At 44.8% G+C, this 26,176-nt stretch overlaps 1 protein-coding gene across 2 annotated transcripts; it reads left to right on the top strand.

Moving 5' to 3' along the window:
- The first annotated feature begins 658 nt into the window (after positions 1–658).
- mmp24 (matrix metallopeptidase 24) lies at positions 659–24,358 on the top strand. 2 transcript variants are annotated; one of them, XM_076267595.1, is made up of 9 exons: positions 659–784; positions 10,145–10,293; positions 10,958–11,074; positions 13,403–13,707; positions 17,403–17,564; positions 18,332–18,528; positions 20,161–20,299; positions 21,397–21,663; positions 24,021–24,358. In XM_076267595.1, exons 1-9 carry the CDS (start codon positions 659–661, stop codon positions 24,356–24,358), a joined length of 1,800 nt encoding a protein of 599 aa, XP_076123710.1. The 2 variants fall into 2 exon arrangements, with proteins under 2 accessions (XP_076123710.1, XP_076123711.1); XM_076267596.1 differs by lacking the exon at positions 659–784 and adding an exon at positions 17,762–17,774 and having other exon boundaries at positions 10,202–10,293; positions 17,403–17,568; positions 18,355–18,528.
- The last annotated feature ends 1,818 nt before the right edge of the window (positions 24,359–26,176 follow it).

Here is a 26,176-nt window from a genome sequence, read left to right as displayed (position 1 = left end):
TGTATTATTTATTTTTCATTGTGCAATATAGAATTAGAGTTGTATTCACCAGTTTCCCTAAGCCACTCCATGTGTGGAGGAACTTTCTACATAATAAACGGTGACTTGCTATCAACAGACCGACCTATGTTATCTAAGCTTTCATTTTTCTATGTTTGTGTATCTGTGTGTATTGTATGTGTCATGGTCACTGGCATTTACAAGCATTACCATGCCGGCATGCTGTATTATGTTACTGCTTGCCATTAATGAATTAGCAGTTGCATTTGCGCAGTGGCGAGAGAAGACCTATAAGGTTACGCCGATTGCCAAGCTATCCAGTTATATAATTAAGTATTTAGCTGTGGCAGCGCTATTGATGTGTGACCGTGTGGAGCTGAGAGCGCCTAGCCTGTCTGCTGAGGGCACTGCACCTACACGCAGCCTCCGAATGCTCCATCGTCGGCGAGATGCTACCGAGCCCCAGTTCGACATTCCGCTTTAAGAACAGAGTCTGCGCAATGGGCTCCAGAGTTTAGCGGTTGGTCTGCGGTGAAAATTAACCAGAGAGAAAAGAGGGATAAGAGGACCATTCTTCCTAGGAATAAAAATACGCACAGAAGGACACAAGACTGGAAATCAGAAGCAGACTGACTGAGGGGGGAATTTGGGGACAGTCATGGCGGGGGCGGGAGCGAAGGGAAGGAAAGCGGGGCTCCCTGGTTTTTGTTGGAAAACCTGTTATTTTCATCTTTTATTCTGGGTCGTTTCGTTATGTGGTGAAGAGAAGACCTTCATCGTAGAGGTATGTCCGAAAAAACGATGCATGCAATCGATTTGTGTATCTTGCCAGTGTTCCTGACTCCAGGCTTCTGTTTGCGAGGTGTGCGAGACTTGCGCTCCGCGAAGCATCCCACTGCATAACAAAATTTAAATAGGCTACTTCGTGCTTTTACATTGACTTATCTATAAAATACAGTTGAATTCTCTGGATTGATTATATCAATATGCATTTAACAGCGACAATGCAATGCCGAATGAAATAGGGGTAAATAAATAAATAATGACTTAAATGGATATATAAATAAATAAAATTGATAAACAAGCTGCACGGCTTGGGTTTCTCGTGCTGTTTTGAACACCATATTTTATACTGTAGTCACACTTGAATTATAGTCTAACATAGGTATAAGACTATGTATTGTCCAGAATAACAACATACAGCAATGACATCTGATTTGAGACGAATGAATGTATTGTTGACTAACCCAGAATCAGTGAGTGATCGTGACCTGAAATGTTTTTACATTCGATCTATGGTCATTGCTTGAACACCCCTACAATAAACACAAACAAAAAATACAGGATTTGTTGTGCGATAACAATCTTGGCTAATTTCATTGCGACACTGTACATTGCTACTGTATGCTTTTTAAACCTCATTCACGTTAAATGTTCCTTGCCAAGATCTCGTTCTGTATTTAAGAATTTGATTTGAAATATCTTACAACAGCTGGTCTTTGTTAACTGCCCACTAATTGATATGTAACGACGAAATGCACGTTGGAAATGCCCAAATGGGACTCGAATATCTGAAATGTCATCTTTATTAAATGTCTTTGTTTCCAAAGCATGGTAAATATCTGTGCAACTATAATAATTGTCCGATTCTCATTGGCAACGTTCAGTGCTAAGCCTTACTTTCTTGTGTGAGGAACAAAGAATCACGTTTTTTTACGCGATTCCAAATATAGGCTCCTCCATAATTTATTGAGAGGCAGAGAAATGCATGAGTTGAGAGGGCAATGCTAACATATTTGCCCTGTTATAAGTTGTTTTTATTGCAATGGCTCTGGCTATATGGTTTGTTTGTTCTGCACATAATTGAATCGTTTCAAAAGTACGCTCAATTAGTCGTCTGCCACATACAGAAATCGTTTCAAAGCGCCCATTGTGGCAAAGTGGCTATTTTCTTTAAGCATAACAAATATTTATGTTGAATTGACATACACTGTCAGGCTGTCACATGTGTTCTCTACCAGGTCGTGTGCAATGCACTGTTAGTAACAGGGCTTTGGACATCCAGTTTTTTCTTTTCTTTCTTGCACTTTCCACTTGAATGGATATTTGTAGTCTATCTTCTTTGTGAAACAAAAGAGAATGTTGATACCAGTCATGTGCAGGTTTAAAGTGTGTTTTCTAAAAGACAAAGTGTTGCCAAGTAACAATCAGGAGTGATGCTGCCCACTGTCTTTGTTTGCCTCAGCGAAGCTGACTCCTGGTCTGGCAGCCAGAGTGAGTATCAGCAGAAATACAGTCGCGCACAAAAGGCTTTGTTTGGTCAGAATTGTTCCACCGGCCACGTAGGCTTGTCGTTTCAGAGGTGTGTTTGTAGAGATTACCTGTGCAGCCTGTTACATACCTCATTAAGGGAAACTCTCAATGGTCAGCCCAGATAGCAATAAGATGGCTAGACGTGAACGCAAAACTAATGGCCAGAGATGATTTCAGAACAACAATGCACTGCTTCTGAGGGACCCTGCATGAGTCAACTTGAGGGATGTGTAGCTTACACTCATAGCCTGCACAAATATCTCCCAAGAATGAGACATCTCAACCCAGATGACCCTGTTGAACACAGACTTGCATGCATTCATCGTGAAACCTCTAAATTACTGTGCTATTGTTATTTATTTGCTTTTGTTTGTTTTCTTTGTTTCTTTGATGATTAATCCTGTCTCACTGTAGCCTGCCATTGGTGCTGATAAACAAGATGAGGCCATCACTTCATTGGGAGCTTGTATTGCTTTCAGACCACACCAAAGTCCCCAGTGATTTTATGACGCTCAGCTTGAAGCCATGCGACTAGTAATGGGAGCGTGGCATCTGGACGAACCAGCCATGTCTTAGATGTGTCAGTGCCTCCAGTCAACCGGGATGAGCAGTCTGTCGCCAGCATCACCTATAGCCCAAGTATGTGGAGAGTGCTGACGAGCTGGGTTGATGATGATGATTAGGACAATGATGGAGATGGCGGTGATGATGATGGGTACAGTGATGGTTGCTTTAAAGATAATTGGTCCATCTTTCCTTCTCTTTCTGCCTGGTTCTGTGTCTTTCTTTGCCTTTAGACATTGCCTCGATTTTTTTTTGTGTCTCTTGTCTCGTACCGCCTTTTGCCTGACCACAGCCTTGATTTTTTTTTGTGCCTCCCTTTGCCTCGATATCGCCTCGTTTTTTGTTGTAAACAGAAAAGCTTCCTGTTTTGTGTCTGTTCTGTGTGCGTTGCCTCAGTGATGGGCCGTGAGTGTCCCACTCCCCTCTGTGACTCATTCTCTTGGTACAGGGGAGGGGAGAGCTGTCAGTCACAGTTATTCACTCGCAAAGATAACTGTTTGCACCCATTGAAAACCAATTAATTAGAGGCTATTTTCGGATTACTTGATCGCACAAACAGGCACAAGTGTCGACCAGTCTGCTGCTTTGCCTTTAGAGTGCCATCCGTGGACCGCCTTCAGCTTCTGCCTTTGCTCCCCGACAGAGCTCCGAGGAATAGCTTGTTGATACTGTTGTCCACACTCGACTGTCGAAGCAGAGCATCTCTTCCAGTCCTTAATTGATCTGACTGTTTTTGCCAGGGGAAGACACTCACAGCATTTTGACCTTCCTATTTGGCCATTTCAATGGCTGTTGTGTCACCAACGGGTTTGACAGGGTCGTATTACGTAAATAATTGCTGTCCAAGTGGCCGTGCCAGCTCTGTGGCCTCAGTCTGCCAAACTGGCACATTTGTGTCATAGGGGCCCCTGTCCACAGTAGGGGAAGAACAAGTGCCGATCTGACCGTGCCATGTGCCCCAGAGTCCATATGGAACTCTGAAGCAGGTCTGTCTACATTCCATATTAAATGAATTTTGAAAAAAACATGAGGGTTACGATGACTAGTGCACGTCTCATAGAACATTATGGAGGTCTATGAGGTGCTCAATATTGCGGGCGGATTGTCAGATTGAATTGAAGGTGATGAGTCTGGCAAAAAAATCATCCTCTTGTTGACATAATCTGACAGCTAGTTTCAGTATGGAGACCGTTTAAGCCTAAGCAGTTTGCTGGATTTGAATGGGACCGATCAGCAGCATTCTTCATCATTCTGGCACTGAAGCCAGAGAGAGAAATGTGCTTGTTTTTGTCCTCTATGTTGTTGTGTCTCCATCTCCATGAGTTTCAGTTTATTGTTGTATGCCAGGTATACTTGAACAATGTCAGTTTCCATGGCAATCTTAACATATATTTTTTTCACTTGCATCATTTGTATTTTTAGAATTCAGTGTTTGCCGGCGGTCATGGTTTGCAAAACATATGCAATTACGACATTGCTATCCTTACCAATTACAACATCACTTGCCTTTGAAGCATGGCTTACTCTTCCTCCATACATATTCTTGCACACTGTGTTGCACTGTGTCTCTGATCTCTAGTAGCACAGTGCTGTTTTTCAGCGAGGCCTCAGTTTAGACGACAAAGCAGCGCCCTTATTCCACTCTCTCAGACAAGATTTAATTGCTGTTTCTGTGTAAAACTGGCCCTTTGACAATGGATCATTGATGAGGGTCATCCTTGTCCAGATTTAGAAAGGGCCATGCCATGCTCTGCTCTAAGCCTATAAGCTGTCAGTGGACCAAATCAAAACAAAGCAAAACACCACGACACAGCCCAGCCCAGAACACAGCACAACACAATCCGGACATGGAAGTAATCCAGCGCAGACCTATATTAGTGCTCCCCACGTATGCTGATGTTTTTACCGTTGCTGCGACATTACCGAACATCTGACTTGTTTGTGAAGGACAGATTTATCGCATCATGTCTTCTGTTGTTCACAATTACGATGTTACAGTCAGATCATGTGAACCGAGAGGGTGTCATGGCTCTTCTTACAGATGAAAGATCTGCGCTGCGAGGAGTAATGTACAGTAATGATGGTGTACACACACACACACACACACACACACACACACACACACACACACACACACACACACACACACATGCACATAGGCTGGTGGTGGAGAAGACAGAAGGCACTGGGGAGTGGAGTTGATGCTGTGGCGCTTCTGCATTGAGTTGTGTAATATTTGAACACTTGGCCTATATAGCGCACTGTAAGATATGTTTTTTTTGCCTTCTTTTAGCCGTGCTGCGTTAACGCCAGCCCACCGGTGAGTCTCAGGGGTTCCGCACCGCGCGATTTTTGTACATTAACGGAGGGAGATAGGGAGAGAGAGAGAGAGAGAGAGAGAGATGGTGGATGGGGCTTGTGGATGCATCGTGTTACTCTTAGCATCAGCAGAATCAAATCACAGCCCATGAGTCAGACGGCAGTGCTCAGATGAAGACGAGGACGCCGAGCTCACCCCCCCCACCCCCCACCCCCGCTTTCTTTGGCAGAGACAGCAGCTGAACTGGCCCATGGCTCTTTGCTGAAATTGCTTGTTTTGACATTCACTGAGACACTGGATTTTGTTGCATAATGTTAATGAACCACCACCTCCACTCACCCCCCCCCCCCCCCCCCCCCCCCCCCTTAAAAAAAACCTCTGCGATGGGCGGTTGCGTTTGATGGTATTCTTGAAAAGATGTTATGGGTCTAGACAACCTGAAAAGGGAACAGAGTGAATAGTGAACAGACGTGGCTTGTAAATTAGCAAGCCATGTTCAGACCTGAAGAGGTAGTGCAGTTCTTCACACTAAAAGCACAAACTCAGGCACAGCTAACATCTCGTAGTTCATCACCTTAAAGTATTTTCTACCCTCAGTATGTCTGTATGAGGTGTTCTGTGTGGAGCAGAGAGGAAGACAAGAGATGGGAAAAATAAACAAAACAAAATGCTTCCTCCTCAACAGACAGCAGAAGACATTGTTTTGACTGACTACAGTCAGACCCACCCCCACAATTTGCTCTGAGAATGATGTTCACAGCCCACAATTGGTTGGTGTGCTGTCATTTTTGTTTACATGTAATATAATTCAGCTGGTTTTATTATTATACAAAAAATAACAACATCAATAATGACATTATTATTATTATTATTATTATTATTATTATTATTATTATTATTATTATATTGCTATTATAAATATATTATCTATGAATATCATCAAACATAATATTTGTCTCTTCATATTATTAGTATTGGGAGTGTGTCATGAGAACTATTTACATTCAGTATGATCTAATGGGATGAGTACAGCACAGAGTCACCATGAAGGGTAATGATAGCAATGACAACACTAAGCTGCAGTAAGAGGACATGTTGTGGTTGTCGCTGCTCTGCCTTCTGTAAATGGTGTGATCAGTGTTTAGTAATGCTGTTGTCTTGTCCTGCTCGGGGGCTCTCCAAGGCAGCCATGCTCTCGCTTCTTTTGTTCGCGCGTCCACTGTCTTTCTCTCACTCTCTTTCTCTCTCGCGCTCTCTCCCTTTCTCTCTCGCTCAGCCTGAACAGACTGTACTTCCCCTCCCCCACCAGCCTTCTACTGTATGCTTTATTCTCTCGCTCTTCCATTCTGCTGCTCTGCCCCTCTTCCCTTGCTCTTGTCCAGTCTCTTTGGACGTCTGCTCCGTTTTTGTTCTTCATGCATGGCTCAGCCATGGCTCAGCCTTCCCTCCGTCCGCCAGTGTGTCTGTCCCAGACTCCCTCAGCCTCTCCCGCCTTCATCCCTCGCCTCTTGGAATGGGTTCTCCCTCGGTCAGCCTCGTTAGGTGGCAAGACATGGATGCCATTGCCCGGCACGGACAAGGGGACGGCCTTACATCATCCATATCCTGGCACTTATTGATCAGCCCTGTATAGGGGGACTGTGTGGTCCCCTCCACTGCTACTAAGGAATAGGAGATGCCAGACATGAAGTCATGGTGCTCTGCTGATCGATCCCCCCGCACCCGACCCCACCCCCTCTCTCAGGTCCTCACTGATTACTGAACGTTTGAAAGGTTATGGAACGGGCTCACGTGGCTGACCGATCCCCTAGAGATGTCCATTAGACAAGGGCGTACACACCAGGGGCGTACACACCAGCGTAGTGAAGGCTTCACGTTACACCATGTTTGTGAACAAAGTGTGAGAGAACGCTGGAATGAAGCCATGAGGAACACATCTAGGGTATTCACCAGTACACTTGTAAATAAATAATGTTGTATAAAAGGATGTTGATTGTTGTCTGTCGTCAACTGCAGGGTAGTCAGGAGTCAGGACATATGCCTCAGCTGTCATCCATCAAGTCAAAGACCATTTGCGCTCATCTATTATGTGAAGAAAGGATCAGCTAATTGTTATTAATGACTGTGTGTAGATCACAAACGTGTAAGTCAGCTACTTTTTAAAAAGGAACTAATATAACAGCAAGTTAACACAGGACAGAGTAGTGCACTGGCAGAAACCCTATTCTTTGGAAGGCCTAATTGTCTTAATATATGATGTCTCAGCAGTAGTAATCATTGCCCAATATCGACTGAGTCATAGCTCTGAAAAGCCCCCTCACTGCTGCCAACAAATTGCAAGGGGTTGATCACTCTCCCAGTGTTAGTTACATTATCATGTCCGATAATGTGGACCCATGAGGTTGATGACTCAGGGTGGAGTCATAGTTTGGGGTAGTAGGAGTAGTTGGGGGAGAAGTCATAGTTCCACTGGAGGATGTTCTGGGGAGATCATTCTGGATCTCAGGGGCCGTGTGGGGTCAGGTGGAGTATTGGCACTAGGGATTGGTGATGGGCTACAGACTTAAATCTGTATCACAATATTTCATGATATTTTTTGTGATAACGATAGAAATGACAAAATGAAAGTAGTGAGTAGTGTCGTTCACCACCATCTTCTTGGCCACAAGAAACAAGCTTGCGCTCTTGAGCGTGCAAGCGTAAAAAAAGTATAACTTAATCCTAATCCTTACCTCCACTCTCCACCATGCTTGTTGTTGTACATAAAAAAAGCTACCCATGATGCAGGTGTATGTTATATAAGTTATATCATGATATGTCACATTCTTATCATGATATCATCAATACATATCAGTGACAATACAATATTCCCAATTAGATAGATAGATAGATAGATAGATAGATAGATAGATAGATAGATAGATAGATAGATAGATACTTTATTGATCCCCAGTCTCCTGGGGATCAATAAAGTATCTATCTATCTATCTATCTATCTAATTGGGAATATTGTATTGTCACTGATATGTATTGATGATATCATGATAAGAATGTGACATATTTTGACTGGTTGGTATGTCAGTGCTTACGGTCTTGCCTTCTCTGATAGAGGTAGACTGGACAACATAGTTTTCACCACTGTTAGACATCTGTAGTCATCCCCAACAATGCCACGGCCATCAAAATGGTGTTTTGAGATTTCATTTGTGGAAGTGGAATCAGGGCAATGCATATGGTGTATTGTGGCACGGCTTTCCTATTTCAGTCCTGATTGTGCTTAGAGGAAGTCTTGACATCTTTTGAAGTCTGCTTAAACACCTCGTAATAACTCTGGCTGTGACTTTGAGAAGACGTCTCTCGGAGGTGATTTGTAACGAGGCCCACCCAAAAGGGACCGGCGGTGGTATTTTAAATTCCAAATCTTGCGCCTGGTACATTCTGCCGATAATGTGGCAGCACCTGCTCCTCAAGCTTAACCAACTGCTCAGTACCTGCTGTTCGGGGAGGAGGTCTGTCAGTCCCCATCCACAGATACACTCCAGCTGGTAGGCTCGCTATATCTCCTGTGCACCTAAAATTAGTTTATTTTATCCCTGACATTAAAATGCAGATATATATTTGGTTGAAAATGGCCACAGGATCCCATTCAGGCGTGAGGGAAGATTGGCCATTTTCAAAGCGAGGCAGGCAGCATTTGCGAAGCGGCGTGGATATTTTTACCCAGCGACTCCTGGGAGAAGATAAGTACACAGATGCCTCACCAAATTGCTGGCACTCTGCTTTTTTTCCTTCCACTCCTGTCTCTTGCTCCCTCTCTTTCCCTCTTTCCTTCTCTCCTTCTCTGTGCCTTGGTACAGGGATGAGGAATCCATTGTTTCCTGTTTGTGTGCGGCTCCGTGTTTATGAATTTGCTCTATTGTGTTGTTGTTGTTGCTTTAATAGTTCTGTAGTAATTGTTGTGTAATAGCTCTGGTGAATTATTTAATTTGAGTGATTTCCCCAGGGGAAACGGCAGCTGCCGGCTCTCGGTACACATCTATGCGATTTTGGGAGCCAGGCGCCACCATTACCGGAGAGAGAGCAGGAGAGAGGTGGCGGATTCGTTCAGGAAGATTAACTCGGTGGTTTAGATCAGCTGTATCGTTCGCAGATGTGAGGCCGGGTTTAGCTGTCTTGCTAATAGGATCAGAGGTGTGATGCATTGATGTGTTGTGATGTGGCAAGCCTCTCACTGCGTGCGTCTGCCTCCAGCCATGTTTTTTTCTTTGTTTTTGTTGGTGTGCGTATGTGTGTGAGAGTGTGTTTGAATTCTATTTTATCATGCCTGTGATTCATCAACACTCCAAATCATAAAAGTCTGCAATTTGCACTAAGGTATAAAACACACATTTACTTTGTATTATTATACCTGCTTTCTGCTACTTCAAATATTTGTCAACCATGACATGCCAGTTGTGGGATATGAATTGTTGCGGTGAGTCTGTCTGAGAGCCAGTGATGGGGGTAGGGGGGGTGGGGGTGGTAGTGGGAGGCTGTATGATTGTGAAGCATCTTCTCCGGAGGCTTCAGAAGTAATGATAGTGTAGGGCCCCACTGAGAACAGAGGGAGCTTGTGAATCCACCTTCCATTAAAATATTTATGATCAAAATGGACCTTCTGTCATGAACTCAATTACAGGGGGCCTCCTCATGTGTGCAGCGCTATAACACAGACCCTGCTCTCTCTGCGCCGGCCCTGGCTACTCACGCCGTCCAATGGGGACAGGAAAGCTGAGAGCCGAGAGTGTGGATATGAGCTGTCTGATGGGTCACTGACAACCTCTCCTCTCCCTCTCTTCTCTTCCCCTCCCCCACCTCTCTCTCTCTTTCTCTCTCTCTTTCTCTCCCTCTCTCTCTCTCTCTCTCTCTCTCTTTCTCTCTTCCTGTCCATCTTTTTGCCTCTTGCAGACGTGGCTGAAGAACTATGGCTACCTGCTCCCCCACAACATCCGAACGTCGGACATCCGCTCGGAGAAGGCCATGCAGTCTGCTGTCGCTGCCATGCAGCGGTTCTACGGCATCCCGGTGACGGGCGTGCTGGATCAGACCACCATTGAGTGAGTCATCGCATCGCTCGCAGCAAATACAAACACACACACATACACACACACACACACACACACACACACACACACACACACACACACACACACACACACACACACACACACACATCAGTCCAAGAGCTGCAGACATAAAAATGAGCCTTGTATCGACAATCTGGACCAAAAGAATTCTCCATTAATATACAAGAGCAAGTGTTTGGTTAAGATCTGTGAGGACATCACCTCTAAGAGCTTCAGAAAAGCCTATAGTTAATGTCTACTGCTAACACATACATTAATCATGAATAGCCTCCCAGTTCAACAGAGCAGTTATTGTACATAGTTGCACAGTATATGTCGAGCTAAAGTTTAATGCTGTACAGTATAGACTTTATGTCTGCTTTGTAGTGTAGAGGGAAGACTTCTGAATGGCCTTCCTCATCTCATTTATCTCATCTATAACCTCATACTATTGGTGTGTTGTGATTGATGTTGATCTAGTAGATTATTTGGGATTTTCTCCATTAGATCACTGCATGGCCTCTTGCTGTCCCATCTCTCTCTCTCTCCTTCACTTTCTCTCTATCTCTCCCTCTTCCTCTCTCTCTCTCTCTCTCTCTCTCTCTCTCTCTTTCTGTCTCTGTCTCACTAACCTTTGCGTTTGTGTCATCCAAAGGTGGATGAGGAAACCTCGGTGCGGGGTCCCAGACCACCCGAGCATCAGTCGTCGGAGGCGGAATAAGCGATTTGCCCTCACTGGTCAGAAATGGAGGGACAAACAGATCTCTTACAGGTATCGTATAGATATGGTTTGGTTCCCTCCCCTTCTCCCCTTCAGTATACTGCAAGAACAGTATTTTCATGGGGTTGGTGCGCTGCCAGAAATGCAGTATGTATGTACTGTATGTAGGCATAGATATTTCCTTAAGTCATTAAACAAAAAAAGACAAAATCACAGGGCTTTGGCTCAATTAGATTTTATTTCTCATTTTGTTAAAGTGATTCATTCAATGCACTCTCTTATCTGGACGTCAGGGTACATTTTGTTCGAGAACAAAAGCTTGATCGCAGTGGCAAGATCGCATGGGGCTCGGCGTTGAAAGAGAATTGCCCACACACTTGGTGCTGGGCTGTTGGGTACTGTACAAACGCTAGTGCCTATATTAAGTAGAGTGCGGAAAGTGGGTTTAATACTGGCAGGAGGAGGAGTTGTATTTAGGATGTCAGTGAGTAGCATTCGCTGCAGTTAGCGCTGTTAGCACTAAAGCAGTACTACAGCGCATTCTATCAGCTGGCATTAACAATAAATGACAAGCTATGAACCACATTGTAGATCAATAGATGGATGGAGGGATGGATTAATGGAAGGAGGTTAGATTGATGGACGGATGGATGTAGGGATAGATGGATGGTGTTTATGGGAAGTTGTTTGACATCTAAGACCTAATAAAACCACACGTTCATGTAATGTGGTCTGACAGTGATACATTTCTTGTTTTATTTTTATGCTCAGAGCCCCATCCCTCAAAGTGCTAAACATATTGTTATGTAAGCAGAATGAAACGTTTTTCAAATCTGGTAATGAAGACGTGAGGGTACCCCACCCACCCCCTCAAAAATGTCAAATATTTATGTCAATCCTGGAATTTTTATAGAGTGCCTCAGAAGCCATGAATATGAACATGGTGTTTGACACAGCTCAGGCAGGAGGGGTTTTTAGCCACTGGTTCTACTGTATTCGCCTGAAGCAAGCTCTCTCTGAGTGTTGCTCCTTATTTATTTATTTCCTGCATATTAGATTCTGTGGCCTGTGAATATGTTTTCGGTACACTCCTCACTTATGCAATGCAGTAACGCTTGCTGAAATGCCTCCCCAAGGCAGGAAAATAATCCAGCCACTCTTCTGTAGACAGGAGAAAAGAAGGGAGAGTGCTTTTATTTTTCCATCTTTTTCCCCCCTTTCCGTTTGGAAGGAGATAGGAGGAGCTCTGTACCTTTAAATGCCTTTTCCTTTTCTCCCCGTGTTCTATGCTCTATATTTAGTCTGTCTGGGCTAGTGAGTCTGATTTGATCTGTGTGGATTGTCAGGGAGCATCAGGCAGAGGAGGTATTGAGGAAACCTGGCGCTCTCACTCTCCCTTGGAGTCCGCTGACTACTACACTAGGTCATATTATTATTATTATCATCAGGCGCCTTCCAAGATTACCAAGGCTGCTTTGGCTGTTTTGTATTTTGCCGTTTTTGTTACTGTGTAACGCCGCAATGTGAGATTAAGAAAATCACTAAAAATTGCTCTTTGCATTTGCAAGTGCCACAAAAGAGCTTTATCTTTTGTCTGATGGTAATTGTTTAAGACAGTGTGTTTTTTTCTGCAATTTGTCATGGATTCATGTCAATTTCATCGGTTATGTGTTAAGAAGCGCCTATCCACCACAGCCTTAGGTAATTTGCCTGGCTTGCTATTTGCCCCATATTTCTCAACATTTATGCAGATTATAAGACTATTATGTAAACGTTTAAGCAGTGTGTACTCAGATGAGAGGCTGCGCTTGTTCGGCGAGCCACAGATCATGTTTTCTGTGCCCAAGTTAAGGAGCTCAGGGGTTCATTTGCAATGTGTTGTATTGGACGAAATCGGTGGATCGAATCAATCAAGATTAATCCAGCGAGATTTGGCATAAGCTATCTTTGATGGTCATTGGTAATGATCAAGAGCAGCAGATGGAACAAAAGCATTCAGATTATGGAATTTCAGGGCTGATGGGCTTTCAACTGATTCTCACCCTGCCCCTGATTCTCATCCTGCCACAGTCCTCAGAGGATGAAATACAGGCATCGACAGCTATTTTTAACTTCTTAAAGTGCATTAGATGACATGCTGTGGAGAGCTCAGGAGTACACTGCATACCACTATGTATATGTCAGATTATTAATTTTCACATTTTTTTACTATGTTATTTTTTTTTGTTACTGTATGTTAATTTGATTTCAACTTTCAAATTGTTATCAATGTATAAACATATATTTATATAGTTTGTGGTGATTAGAATAATGTTGATAGTTTGACAGTTGTCACCGTATTTAATGTCAACCTCGCTTTTACTTTTCTTTCGCTACCAGCATACACAACTACACACCTAAAGTGGGCGAGGTGGACACGAAGCGAGCGATACGCCAGGCCTTCGACGTGTGGCAGGCGGTGACCCCGCTGACCTTTCAGGAGGTCGACTCCAAGGAGATGAAGGCCCTGGGCAAGGAGGCGGACATCATGATCTTCTTCGCATCAGGGTTCCACGGCGACAGCTCGCCGTTCGATGGTGAAGGAGGCTTCCTGGCCCACGCCTACTTCCCTGGCCCGGGCATCGGTGGAGACACACACTTTGACTCGGACGAGCCGTGGACGTTAGGGAACGCAAATCATGACGGTGAGTTGCTCTCCAGAAGCTATTACAGTTGATGCATGGCTGAATCAAAACGCCGGATCGTTTGACTGATACCAATAATAAAGACTTATGCAATAGTTGTAACCGTTATGCAATAGTGATGCAATGGTTATGTGAACAACATGACATTTACAGTATACTGTAGTCATCAATCAAATCATCCGATTCCCATTCCTGCAAGTATACAATACATTCAAGTAAATTTTATTTATTCTTCCGACTGTAGGCACAGATTGCTTACAAGCATCTGCATGGAAACCAATTTCAAAATGTAATGTGGTAGTGATTTTAATATTATTTGTGATGACTCAAACATAATGCTTAATTCAATATTGACAGAAAAAAAACACCACCAAATTGCTAACTGTATGGTTTTCCCTGCCAAAGGTTGATAAACGCTGTGGGGTGCACAGTGTTACTGGGTTCGATAATTACATTCAAATATGAGTATCGACCAGAGAGGCCCACTTGTGTGAGTCGAAGCTTTCTGGAGTGGAGACAGAAAGTTTCTTGGCAGGCCCTGGGGCCAGTGGAGGCCCAGCACAAAGCAATGAATTAGGGGATGAAGAAATAGTCCCTCACTCACTGATAGCCGCTGATGAATGACTCTCAGATCAATGTTTAATTGAATAGTAATGAGCACTTGATCAGCTGAAGAATAGAAAATTGCAGCCAGGCAAAGGGAAGGAAAGAACAGAGAGAATGAAAGAATGAGAACATGAGAGAGAGAGAGAGAGAGAGAGAGAGAGAGAGAGACAGAGTCACCCTCATTAGCTTCCCAGCTTGAGAGAGAGAGAGAGAACCTGTTTAGATGACTATGACAGATTTGCTCAAGCATACTAGATACCAATATAACAGCGAGATGTTTAGGTACTTAGGTTCGGTATATGACGATCCTATGCAGATAGCAACAGTGCTGGCTAGTTAATTGTCAACACTGTAGAATGTGTTACTGCCAATCAAGGTTGTTATTGTTTGGGTAATGTTTTCACTGGTGCCGTGAGATAACACAAAACCCACTGACAATGCGTGTTGTGTACGCACACACACACACACACACACACACACACACACACACACACACACACACACACACACACACACACACACACACACACACACACAAGCAATCTTACACATCTGCTGTGTGGCAGTTAATTGAGTAACTGCTGTGGTGGGGCATCCCCATCTATATGCACCTCACTCACCTGCTCAGCGTGTGAGATGAATGAGAGTGAGCCCTCGCATCTCCTCCCTCCTTTCACCATCCCTCTCTCCTCCTCTCCTCTCCCCATCCCTCTCCTCTCCTCTCCTAACTCCATCTCTCTCCTCTCCTCACTCCATCCCTCTCCTCTCCTCTCCTCACTCCATCCCTCTCCTCTCCTCTCCTCTCCTCTCCTCTCCCCATCCCTCTCCTCACTCCATCCCTCTCTTCTCCTCTCCTCTCCTCTCCCCATCCCTCTCCTCACTCTATCCCTCTACTCTCTTCTCCTCTCTCCTCTCCTCTCCTCCTCCATCACCATGAGGTGATGGAGATGAAAGAGGAGCACTGAGGGAAGAGTCAGGAGGAGACGTAACCGAGTCAGACAGAGAGACGCACGGCAAGAAAGAAAAGAGACGCGTTGTGAGATAGAGAGGGCGTAACTGAGACACACACACACACACACACACACACACACACATACAAACATACACACACACAGCATCCAGGGGGAATCCCTACCCACTGCAGTCACACAGGCCTGGGTACAGCCATGTCACTGGGAACAAGAGTGGACAGCAGGCAGGAAGAAAGAGATTTCCAGATCACAAGAATGTACGGTGACAGACAGTGCATGTGAATCAGGAAGTGGCGGCGGGGACAGGAAGCAATGAGGGGTGGGATTTTCATCCAACAGCCAGGTGTGAGCGCCACGCTTCAAGAAAGCCTGAAGCGCACACTTCATTAGCCAGGACAATTTTCTGTTGTTAATGGGAGTGCAAGCTATGAAGTCTCACACCATTAAAGGCACAGTCCACAATTCCAAACAAGTACACTTTGTTTTGTTTGGTTTGTTTTGTTTTTTTTAGTTCCCTGTGGTCCTCTAGCTGTCTGTTCCGTGTGTGCACTCATACACAGTCCCGACTTTGTAAACAGGAACAGAATAGAATGTCTCAGACTGAGCAATACATTATTCTAACCAATCAGCAACACTGTTTCGGGAGCACTGAAGTGAGGTCTGTATTTGATGGGATGTTGAGCAATTTCAACAATACTTCACCAGGATTGAGAACCTTGCTTTTAATTATGTACCAATATGTAGAGGCCAGAACATACACTCATTCAAATACTGTTCATTTGTTTTTCATTCTCTCATTTCTCTCTATATATATTTCTCTCTCTTTCTCATTTCTCTCTCTCTCCCTTTCTCTCACACTCATATGCATCCATACAAGCAAGTGGTTATACATGGCTTTGCAAATTTGTCCTTACATTGTACCTCGGGCAGAGGACCTTGGAGCATGAAATGAAAGCGAAAAGCTGAATGGATTTCTCCGATTCCCTTTATGACCCCTCAGCGCACCATATGTTCACAGAGGGAGACAGACAGCTATGCTGCAGATCAGATAATCTCCTCACAGGAGACAAGGAGCAGCTCTCTCTCTCTCTCTCCCCCTCTCTCTCTCTCTCTCTCTCTCTCTCTGTGACATATTCTATTTATAATCGCAAGGAAGGGAAAACAGCAACAAAAACAAATCAGTAAGTCGGCAGAACAAAATGTACAGAAGTATTAGACAAAAACAAAAAGACAAACAAACAAAAAATAACAATAGGAGTTGTGTAGAGGAATAGAAATAAATAGCGGGTAGCTGAATGAAATAGGCATAGATAGAGATGGAAAAAGAGGGGGGAAATGTAGATGAGACATGAGACCGGGGGGGGGGGGGGTAGTGAAGGAGCACCCTGGGATCTGACTCATGTGTTGTGGGAGGCGATGGGAAGCCGAAGCATGAGCTCACCTGTGGTGTTGGACATATGGGTGATGACATCCGACAGCGAGGTGTGACCCGCAGGATCCACTGCGATTAGACATCTGGAAAGGGCCTGTAGCGAGAGAGGAGGGGGGGGGGGGGGGGTGATGGGGCTGACACGTCTGAGGAGGATAGAAAATGGCATCTATCGCACCTCCTCTCCTCTCAGCAAACTGGCTCCACACGCGGCCTGACTCATAGCAGGGGTGGCCCGAGCGAGCCTGGGATGCCTGGGAGTCTGACAAATGTGAAGGTGTTTAGCAAGCCAAGCTAGCAGTTGAACAGGAAATCTGGCCCACGCGATTCAGGCCCAGATCAGCACCGGATTCTGGCCAGATCTGTTCCCGCGTCCCAGCAACAATCTGGGAGAGTTGTGCTTGCTATGAACTGTGTACTAGAGGGCTTGGTGGAGCAGCGATAACATCACCAACTGACAATCAGCGTGTCGCTTTGGATAAAAGCGTCTGCTAAATATCAGGCAACTTTCACTTCAACTATTCACCTAGTCAAGTCAAGTTTATTTATATAGTGCATTTCATACACAGAGGTCATTCAGTGTGCTTTACATAAATAAAAGCAGACAGTAATAACAAATTTAGCCTTAGGAGACTGGTGGGTCATGTTCATGGTAATTAAATAGTTTGGTGATGATGTGTCTCTTTCAGGGAACGACCTCTTCCTAGTGGCGGTGCACGAGCTGGGCCACGCGCTGGGTCTGGAACATTCCAACGACCCCAGTGCTATCATGGCACCCTTCTACCAGTACATGGAGACGCACAACTTCAAGCTGCCACTCGACGACCTTCAAGGCATCCAGAAGATTTACGGTACGTCGTGTTCCCTGCTCAGTGGGGTATGTCCCTGCTTGTAAGCATCAGCAAGCAAGAGCTCATTCTAGAGAGCCAACACAGGAAAGGGTGTGTGTGTCTGTGTGTGTGTGTGTGTGTGTGTGTGTGTGTGTGTGTATGTGTGTGTGTGTGTGTGTGTGTGTGTGTGTGTGTGTGTGTGTGTGTGAGAGAGAGAGAGAGAGTGTGTATGTATGTGTGTGTGTGTGTGTATGTGTGTGTGTGTGTGTGTGTGTGTGTGTGTGTGTGTGTGTGAGAGAGTGTGTATGTATGTGTGTGTGTGTGTGTGTGTGTGTGTGTGTGTGTATGTGTGTGTGTGTGTGTGTGTGTGTGTGTGTGTGTGTGTGTGTGTGTGTGTGTGTGTGTGTGTGTGTGTGTGCGCGCGTCCCTCATAGCTCCCCGAAACTCTCTCTGATATAGGAGCCCGGTCAAGCCAGGATCATTTACACAACAGTCTTTAAACAATGACATTTTAATGGTCATTCCCGGGTCCAGAGCTCCGTCAGAAATAACAAAAGGCCAGCAGGGCGAGCAGGCCATTTGCCCCGTCAAGATTTGCCATTTCCCTGCCCTCACCTGCTGCTTGGGGGCAGGCTGGGAAGCTAATGAGGGTGACTCTGTCTCTCTCTCTCTCTCTTTCTCTCTCTCTATCTCGCTCTCTCTCTCTCTCTTTTATCCCTCTCTACCTCTCTCTCTCTCTCTCTCTCTCTCTCTCTCTCTCTCTCTCTCTCTCTCTCTCTCTCGTCCAGGCGTGCCCACTGCGATGATGGAGCCTACACGGCCTCTGCCCACTCTCCCCGCCGGACGCAGTGACAAGAAGCACAACCGCAGCTCACGGCCCGCGCGGCCGCCCTCCCTCGACCGGCCGTCCAATGGCAAGCCCAACATCTGCGACGGCAATTTCAACACGGTGGCCTTCTTCCGGAGGGAGATGTTTGTCTTCAAGGTGAGCCAGACATGTGCACTGTGGAGCCATGAATGTGTAGGTGTGTGTGTGTGTGTGTCTGTTTGTGTTTCTGTGTCTGTGTCTGTGTCTGTGTCTGTGTGTGTATGTGTGTGTGTGTGTGTGTGTGTGTGTGTGTGTGTGTGTGTGTGTGTGTGTGTGTGTGTGCCATGAACGCTGTGGTTTTATGCAGCTACAGAGTGGGACTCACCAGATTGCACTGGGAATTGGATGTGCACGTAAAGATGAGATGCATGAGATGAATAAAATCGATGGTCTGTAAGTGTCTGGTCCTGATTATTGTTTAATGTGTGTGTGTACATTGTGAATGTATATTGTGTGTAGTTTAGAGGATTCCATTGTGATTGATAGTGTGTGTAGTTTAGACTATCTCATTAGCTTTTTTGACTATTCCAATAATAGAGGGTATTCAGATGTGTTTTGTTACAGTTATATCCCTGCTGGAAAAAGCTCTTGCTGGTCTTTGCTGGTGTAGCTGATTGGGCCACCAGGTGGACTGGCGTGACCATCTGAGGAAGCTGGTTATGCTGCTGTGACCAGCCTGTCATATGGGATACAGCTGATGGTCATGCTGGTGACCAGCCTGCCAAGCTTGACATTGTTGGTGTAAGATAGTCATGCTGGTTTGCTAAGCTGGCATGACCGGTTAAACCAGCAATGTAAGACCAGCTACACCAGCTAAAATGACCAGCTTAAGGTGGCATGACAAGCAAAACCATCTGAAAAACCATCATAAGCTTGGTAAACCAGCTGAAGGTATGTTTTTGCAAGAGTTTTGCTGGTCTAGTTGAATTCATGTGAAATGTTTTGAGTGTACCATTGGGCTCTTAAAGGCATCATGTGATGATGGGAAACATATAGACAAATTCAACTGGATGTCTTTGATCTTGTTAAATGTCTTTTAAGGTCATGTGTTGCAGCTGTTCAAAGGCCAAGCTTTATCAGATCGAATCAAATCAAAGTCCCTTCATTTCAGTGTAAAGAAAGCCATAAATAGACCTCAGTATGCCTGTCCTTACATTGGCACTCAACAAAATCTGGAAGCTGAAATCTGGTGGATAGACGATCATCTCTCACAATTGTATCTTCATCCTAGTTTTATGAATGTTTCGGTTGTTTTTTATGAATCATATAGGCCACGGGATGCCTACATTTTGCTCAAGATAAAAAAAGTATCTATAAGTAAATAAGCATAAATAAGTCAGTGATTTTGCTGGACAATCATGCACTAGTGTGACTATGAATAATTCCTGTGGAGGTTATGGTTGGCGGCATGTACTCAATTGCCCTTGTAGTGACTGAAAATATTAGATACATAACAGAGAGAAACAAGACAGAATATTAAACTAGGATTTGTTCACCCCATGCAACCTGTGACAAAAGAAAAACAGCAACAGCGAATCGTTTGAAATAGTCATAAGACTGCGTCGTGTGTGTGTGTGTGTGTGTGTGTGTGTGTGTGTGTGTGTGTGTGTGTGTGTGTTTTCTTGCTTCTCTTTCACGTGTGGGTTGCTTGCTGCCGTTGGGGAGTTGTTCGGACGTGTCCTAGTTTCTCGGCAGCCATATGATAATGAGCTGTGATTGATGCTCCTCTTTGCTCGCTCTGCTTATCAGGACCGATGGTTCTGGCGACTGCGGAACAACAAGGTGCAGGAAGGCTACCCGATGCAGATCGACCAGTTCTGGAAGGGTCTTCCGCGCGGCATCGACGCAGCCTATGAGAGGTCGGATGGGAAATTTGTGTTCTTCAAAGGTATGCCTGGCACTTCTTGTTCTTATTAAAGCCCATTATTTTCACTGTGCCTCTCTTACTTAATCAGTGCACCACTGATGCCATTCATTTGAATGCTCCACACAAGCCTCACACTCATCAAACACACACACACAGACACACACACACACACACACACACACACGCACACACACACACACACACACACACACACATACACACACACAATGGTTCTGCTACACACACATCTCACACTCACTCTCACAAACACATGCATGTACATGCACGCACACATACTCATGTACAAACTCACACACGTGCATACACACTCACACACGTACCCACACATACACACACACATACACACACACACACACACACACACACACACACACACACACACACACACACGCACACAGCTGGAGAGTAATTTAGCCCTGCTGTCTCAGGGAGTTCTTAAGGCCAGGTATTTATAGCCTCTGTCTCCCTATGCTCCCAGATGCACTAGCGAGAGAAAAAAAACTCCCAGATGATTCTCCTCAGTTACCTTTGAGAATACACTTTGTATTAATAGGGAGATATTTGAACTCAATTTTATGATTGCTTTTGTTTTCTCCTTCAGGCTATCTGATGCCAGTTATTTGTTTACATCTCAGAAGCGATATTTTTGTGTCTGTGTTTGTGTTTTTTTCCACACGTTTAACGTCAGTGGTTGTTTGTTTGTTTGTCTCAGAAGTGTTATGTTTCTGACTGATTTAATCAAAACATTGCATATGATAAGGTTACAGTAATATAGTGAAGACGGGAGCAGTGACAGGGCATATCAACGTGACAAGTCAGCCTTTGGCTTCAAGTGAACTAATTAATGTTTAATGAGCCACTGATGAGGGCCGATAAAACCGCCTTACAGCTGCCCTCATGCCCTGTTAGAACATCGTCAGAAAAATGTTTTCAAGGCAACTTGCATCTCTCATTTTCGTTTTTGTTTTGTCTATTCTGGTGACAAGTACTGGGTACACTCCTGTGTCACAACACCATCAGAAACCCCTTAGAATGTCCCCTAAATATTCCCCAAGGTAACCCATCTCTCTCATTTCCATTTTGTTTTGTCTGTTTAGGTGACAAGTACTGGGTGTTCAAAGAGGTGAGCGCTGAACCCGGCTACCCGCACAGCCTGGTGGAGCTGGGCACCAGCCTCCCGCAGGACGGCATCGACACCGCCGTGCGCTGGGAGTCCGTGGCCAAGACGTACTTCTTCAAGGGCAACCAGTACTGGCGCTACAACGAGGAGAAGCGCACCGTGGACGCCGGCTACCCCCGCTCCATCTCCGTGTGGAAAGGCGTCCCCGAGGCGCCACAAGGAGCTTTTGTCAGCAGGGAGGGAAGTGAGTATGACCTTAGTGACCTTACTCGCTGTATTTTCTCCTTCTTCTTCTTCTTCTTCTTCAACAATCACTCAGCTTCACTGTATTATGAAAACTGGCCCTCTTAAGTCTGTCAACAGTTACCAATATCCCCGAGGCTTACCCCCACTCTCTCCACACACACACCTCTTCACACACACACACCTCACCCCAGTGTTGTCACTGAAGGCCACTTTATTGCCTCTCGAGTGAGTGAGTGTGAGGACAGAGAATAGATTCTGGGAAGCTGATTCCTGGTGGAGACACACCAATGGTTTCTGCTGTAACACAATGATTCATGTGTCATGGGCTTGCCACGATCATTACTGCAGGGCACGTTAACAGGTAGATAGGTAGGTTGTTCAGCATGATTTTAATGACCATGACCTTCATGCAGTAACCTTTAATTACATATCGACAGCGACTGCCGGCCATCAGTGTCTGGTAAATGTCAGCGGCAGTTGGAACAAGCACCATTCCTCCCTTCTCAGAAAAGACACAAATGTGTGCCACCAATATGTGAGCTACAGGATATGACATCCTGCCCATTCAGACTAAAATAGAGGCCCATCAACAGTGTTCCTGGTGTAAATTGCATTATTCTGGAGCAAGCTATTTTAATCCCAGTTGGTAGGCACTTGGCATGCACTCAGTATTCAAAACCTGTGGAAACCTGATTTTGCAAAAATGATTGCAGAAATGCTTTTAAAGTTTGATCAAATGAAACGGCTGTAGCTGTGTAAATTCATGACTTACGAGAGTAATGTGGCCAGCTAATGTATCTTTTATTCACTACTGTCTAATGCTTACACCTGCATTTTGATATTATTCAGTTGCCTCTCTGACATCATGTCAACAGGCACACGAGTACCATATGCCATTGTTTCTGCTGGTGTTGGATTCCATTATAGGATCTTCCCAAATGGTCTAAAGTAACACCGAACATTAGATTCATTTGCTCTGGTCTATTCCAGTGAAAATCACTGGTGTATTCTCGTTATGATTATTTTACATGGTGTCTATCGTTGCTGGGTGTTTTTGCATAAAGCAGTACAATATAGCCTAGTGTTGATGGGGGACTTCTCAGTCTTGGTCAGGTGGTTGTTGCTGAGAGCGCCTCTGTTGTTGCATAAGCAGCCCCCATTTATTGGGCTCAGCATCAAAGGATTTGTCTGCAAGTGCTGGTGGCAGCAGGGGTCGCGAAGGGTTAATTCTGTGGGGCTGCAAGAAGCCTCCCGTTTGTGCAGCTCCAGCAAAAATGCACGGAGACGCTCCCCAGCGTCCCCCGAGCCCTCTTCCGGAAGGAGCTATCATCGCTTGTGCGAGTCATGTCACAACCTCCTGCACTACATTTCACAGAGGGACCGGGCCTACACGCGAACATGAGAAGTGGAAGTCGGCGAGGGTCATACGGCCCATTTGGTTCACTTGTTTTGCCTGTAGCTCATGATTTTTCAGTCGCTCAGCCATTTCTACAGGGAGTCCCGACGTGTGGTGGTGCGCAAGGAGGAGATATAAATTCCCAGAGCAATTCATCAATCAAGTGCCTTTAGTGATCCTTGTAGTTCTCTCTGTCTCTTTCTCTGTCTATCTCTCTCTCAGTATGTGTGTGTGTCTGCGTGGGTGTGCGTGTGTGCTTGTGTGTGTGTGTGTGTGCGTGTGTGTGTGCGTGTGCGTGTGTGTGTGCGTGGGCGTGTGTGCGTGCATGTATGTGTGTGTAAGTGTCTGTGTATTATTCTGTTTGCATGTGTTTGTGTGTTGGGGAAAGTCTTTTTTTTCCCCCAATACATTTTGTCCTTCATAAAACACAACTCAAAGGAAAATAGTTCCTATATTTTTTATTGCAATAACACCTTGACATTTATATAACATGACATATGCATGTGTTATGGATCGATTATGTCAGTTTGCAAGAGTAAAAGACTCTTATTAAGCCCAGATGCTTCAAGCCATGCTTTGAAGGAAATAACAGTGCAGACTGAGCTGTAACACCTGAGTGTTTCCAAGAACAGTAAATGTCACTTGTTAATGATTATTCACATGTTCATCTCAGAGTGTCTGGAAATATAGATTCTAATGAAAGCATGTTAGCAAGCTAGAAATACACATTTGCTTTAGAAATATTTCAATATTCTAAGATATTAGGGTGGTGCTGAAGGATACATTGCTTTGTTTTTCAAATTAGAGAGCTCCTCTTAAGAAAGGCTACATTGTGGTTGGGGTTGGCTCTACATTGTGGTTGGGGTTGGGTCCACTTTCAAACATTCAACTTACAAGTTTTAGGAACAATTGTATTGTCCAGTGTGTCTAACTTTGGTCCTCGCTTTTGTCTCCATTAGTGTACACCTACTTCTACAAAGGCAAGGATTACTGGAAGTTTGATAACTCCAAGCTTTTCGTGGAGCCCGGCTACCCCAAGTCCATCTTAAAAGACTGGATGGGCTGTGACCAGTCCGACATGGAGAAGAACAAGGATCGGCAGCTGCCCCACGACGACGTGGACATCATGGTGGCCATCAACGACGTTCCGAGCACCGTCAACGCCATCGCCGTGGTGATCCCTTGCATCCTCTCCCTGTGCATCCTGGTTTTGGTCTACACCATCTTTCAGTTCAAGAACAAAGGGGTGCAGCAGAACGTCACCTACTACAAACACCCCGTGCAGGAGTGGGTATGACAGGCTAGGTGGCGCTAGCTGAAGGCTAACGGATAGAACAGTTTTTGAGAGGGCTACAAAAAAAAAAGAAATAACAAAAAAGACAAACAAACACGCTTTGGGTGCATCATGTGATCAGTGCCTGTCTTTGCACAATCTATTGTGAGACGAGGGGTGAAGGAAGGAGCAAATCCCTTTGGGGTTTCGTACAACGCTCGCTCCCTCCCTACTCCTCCCAAAACCCCCTCCGTGAAGAAACCTTAAAAAACGATTGCCACAGAATTGTGTGTGTACCGTTACCATGAGCCGAGAAAAGAAAACGAACAAAAACAAACACAACAAAACCACACCGAAACTGTGGGAGGCTCTGTCTGGAGCGCGCGATGGAGCTGTCTTCCCACTGGTTGGTCTAATGCACCTGTTCTCCACCTGTCCTCTTCTATCTGGCCCGGTCACTGGAGGCCATATGGCGACCCGCATACTGTCCCTCCGCCAGACTGCCCACAGACTGTCCTCCAGAAGGACGGAGACGGAGCATGCCTCGCAGTCAGATACCAGCAGTTCCTGTCTTAATCCAACATGGACTTGTACATGAATTTCAAAAGTAATATCAGTTATGAAACAAGAAGAGCGAATCAAATTTAAAAAAAAAAAGAAAAAAGAAAACACAAAACAAAATAAACTAAAATGTAGGTAGAAATGCCATAGAAATTGAGAGTGACAAAAGGAGGATTGTTGTGGAACAGTTTTAAGACTTTTTAAGTTTACGGAATGACCTTGAGTTCAGGCTGAGAAAGACGTTGTTATGGTTTACTCTCTGTTCACTCAACTTGTACTGCACAGCACTGGCGCAGACTAAACGCTGGCTAGTGGACAGTGGTCAGGCTGCTGATGAACTCTGACCCCACACACACACTCCACTTGTTCCGTGGAGCGGGTAGAAGACTCCTCTGCCTTGAGTTCACTTGGAAGTTTTCAATCACTGAAAGTCTACCAATTTATATATTTTGTTTTTATTTTATGGATTTGCATTGCCTCTTTTTTTCTAGGAATACATGTCAGTGCTCTGATTTCCTATGTAACTAATGTAAATCAAACGTCTATTGTAATTACTTATTGTTACAGTGTTATAGCTTTGGAATGGCTCTGTAACATTCAGGCAAACCACATCCCTTTCCTGTTAAGGTATTTCCAGGCTTCAGGTACAGTGTAACAGTAAATAATTACAGCATGCGCTGCGTCACACTCACTGACATAAGTGCTCAGGAGGAGACAATAAGACCTTTTTTTCCCTTTGATTTCCTGTTTTTCCTCATATAATTCACCCCCAGCTAGCTTTGCAAGGACAGGCTTCTAATTAGTGCTATGATGTTAAGATTGCTACGTCAGTATTTGGCCTTGGTGTGAGAATGGTTTTGAGAACTAAGGTAGCGTTAGATGTCATATACTTTAATTAACCTGCAGTGCTGAAAACATATCAGTGGCAGTAAGACATCATGTCTAGTCCTCTTCCTCATGCAAAATAGGAGGATGGACGCCAAATTGTAGATGAGGTGTTGCACCATGCATTGTCTCATTCGCAGCTTGCAAACCCCAAGAAACTGAGATCAAACATGGGTATTTGCTGTTTATGGCAGACAGAACCTCCCATTGGGGCTGGGTTCTGGAAATCCCCGCTGAGAGAAAAACAGTTTTCTCTGCCGTACTCCATGTATTTGCCTTTAAAATGTTTTAGGTTCACTTTGAAGATGCTTTTCTCACCCCCATCATTTAAGTTTTAATGTTTATTGCTATAAGTAAAGAAATCCAAGGATCATAACAGAGGCGCAGAAGGCTTTT

The sequence above is a fragment of the Alosa pseudoharengus genome, unplaced genomic scaffold (genome assembly GCF_046254945.1).
Source record: "Alosa pseudoharengus isolate Yale_2024_CS ecotype anadromous, Long Island Sound unplaced genomic scaffold, YU_APseudo_1.1 YU_APseudo_1.1_scf_5, whole genome shotgun sequence".
Lineage (NCBI taxonomy): Eukaryota > Metazoa > Chordata > Actinopteri > Clupeiformes > Clupeidae > Alosa > Alosa pseudoharengus.
This window is presented reverse-complemented; position numbering and strand designations above follow the sequence as displayed.

What these genes read in the sequence shown, in the direction of transcription:
- mmp24 (XM_076267595.1), top strand. Translation starts at nt 659, where the DNA reads ATGGCGGGGGCGGGAGCGAAGGGAAGGAAAGCGGGGCTCCCTGGTTTT. An exon ending in AGGCATCCAGAAGATTTACG is followed by an intron (nt 17,565 to 18,331) that starts GTACGTCGTGTT and finishes TCTCTCGTCCAG; the next exon opens with GCGTGCCCACTGCGATGATG. An exon ending in GGGAGATGTTTGTCTTCAAG is followed by an intron (nt 18,529 to 20,160) that starts GTGAGCCAGACA and finishes TCTGCTTATCAG; the next exon opens with GACCGATGGTTCTGGCGACT.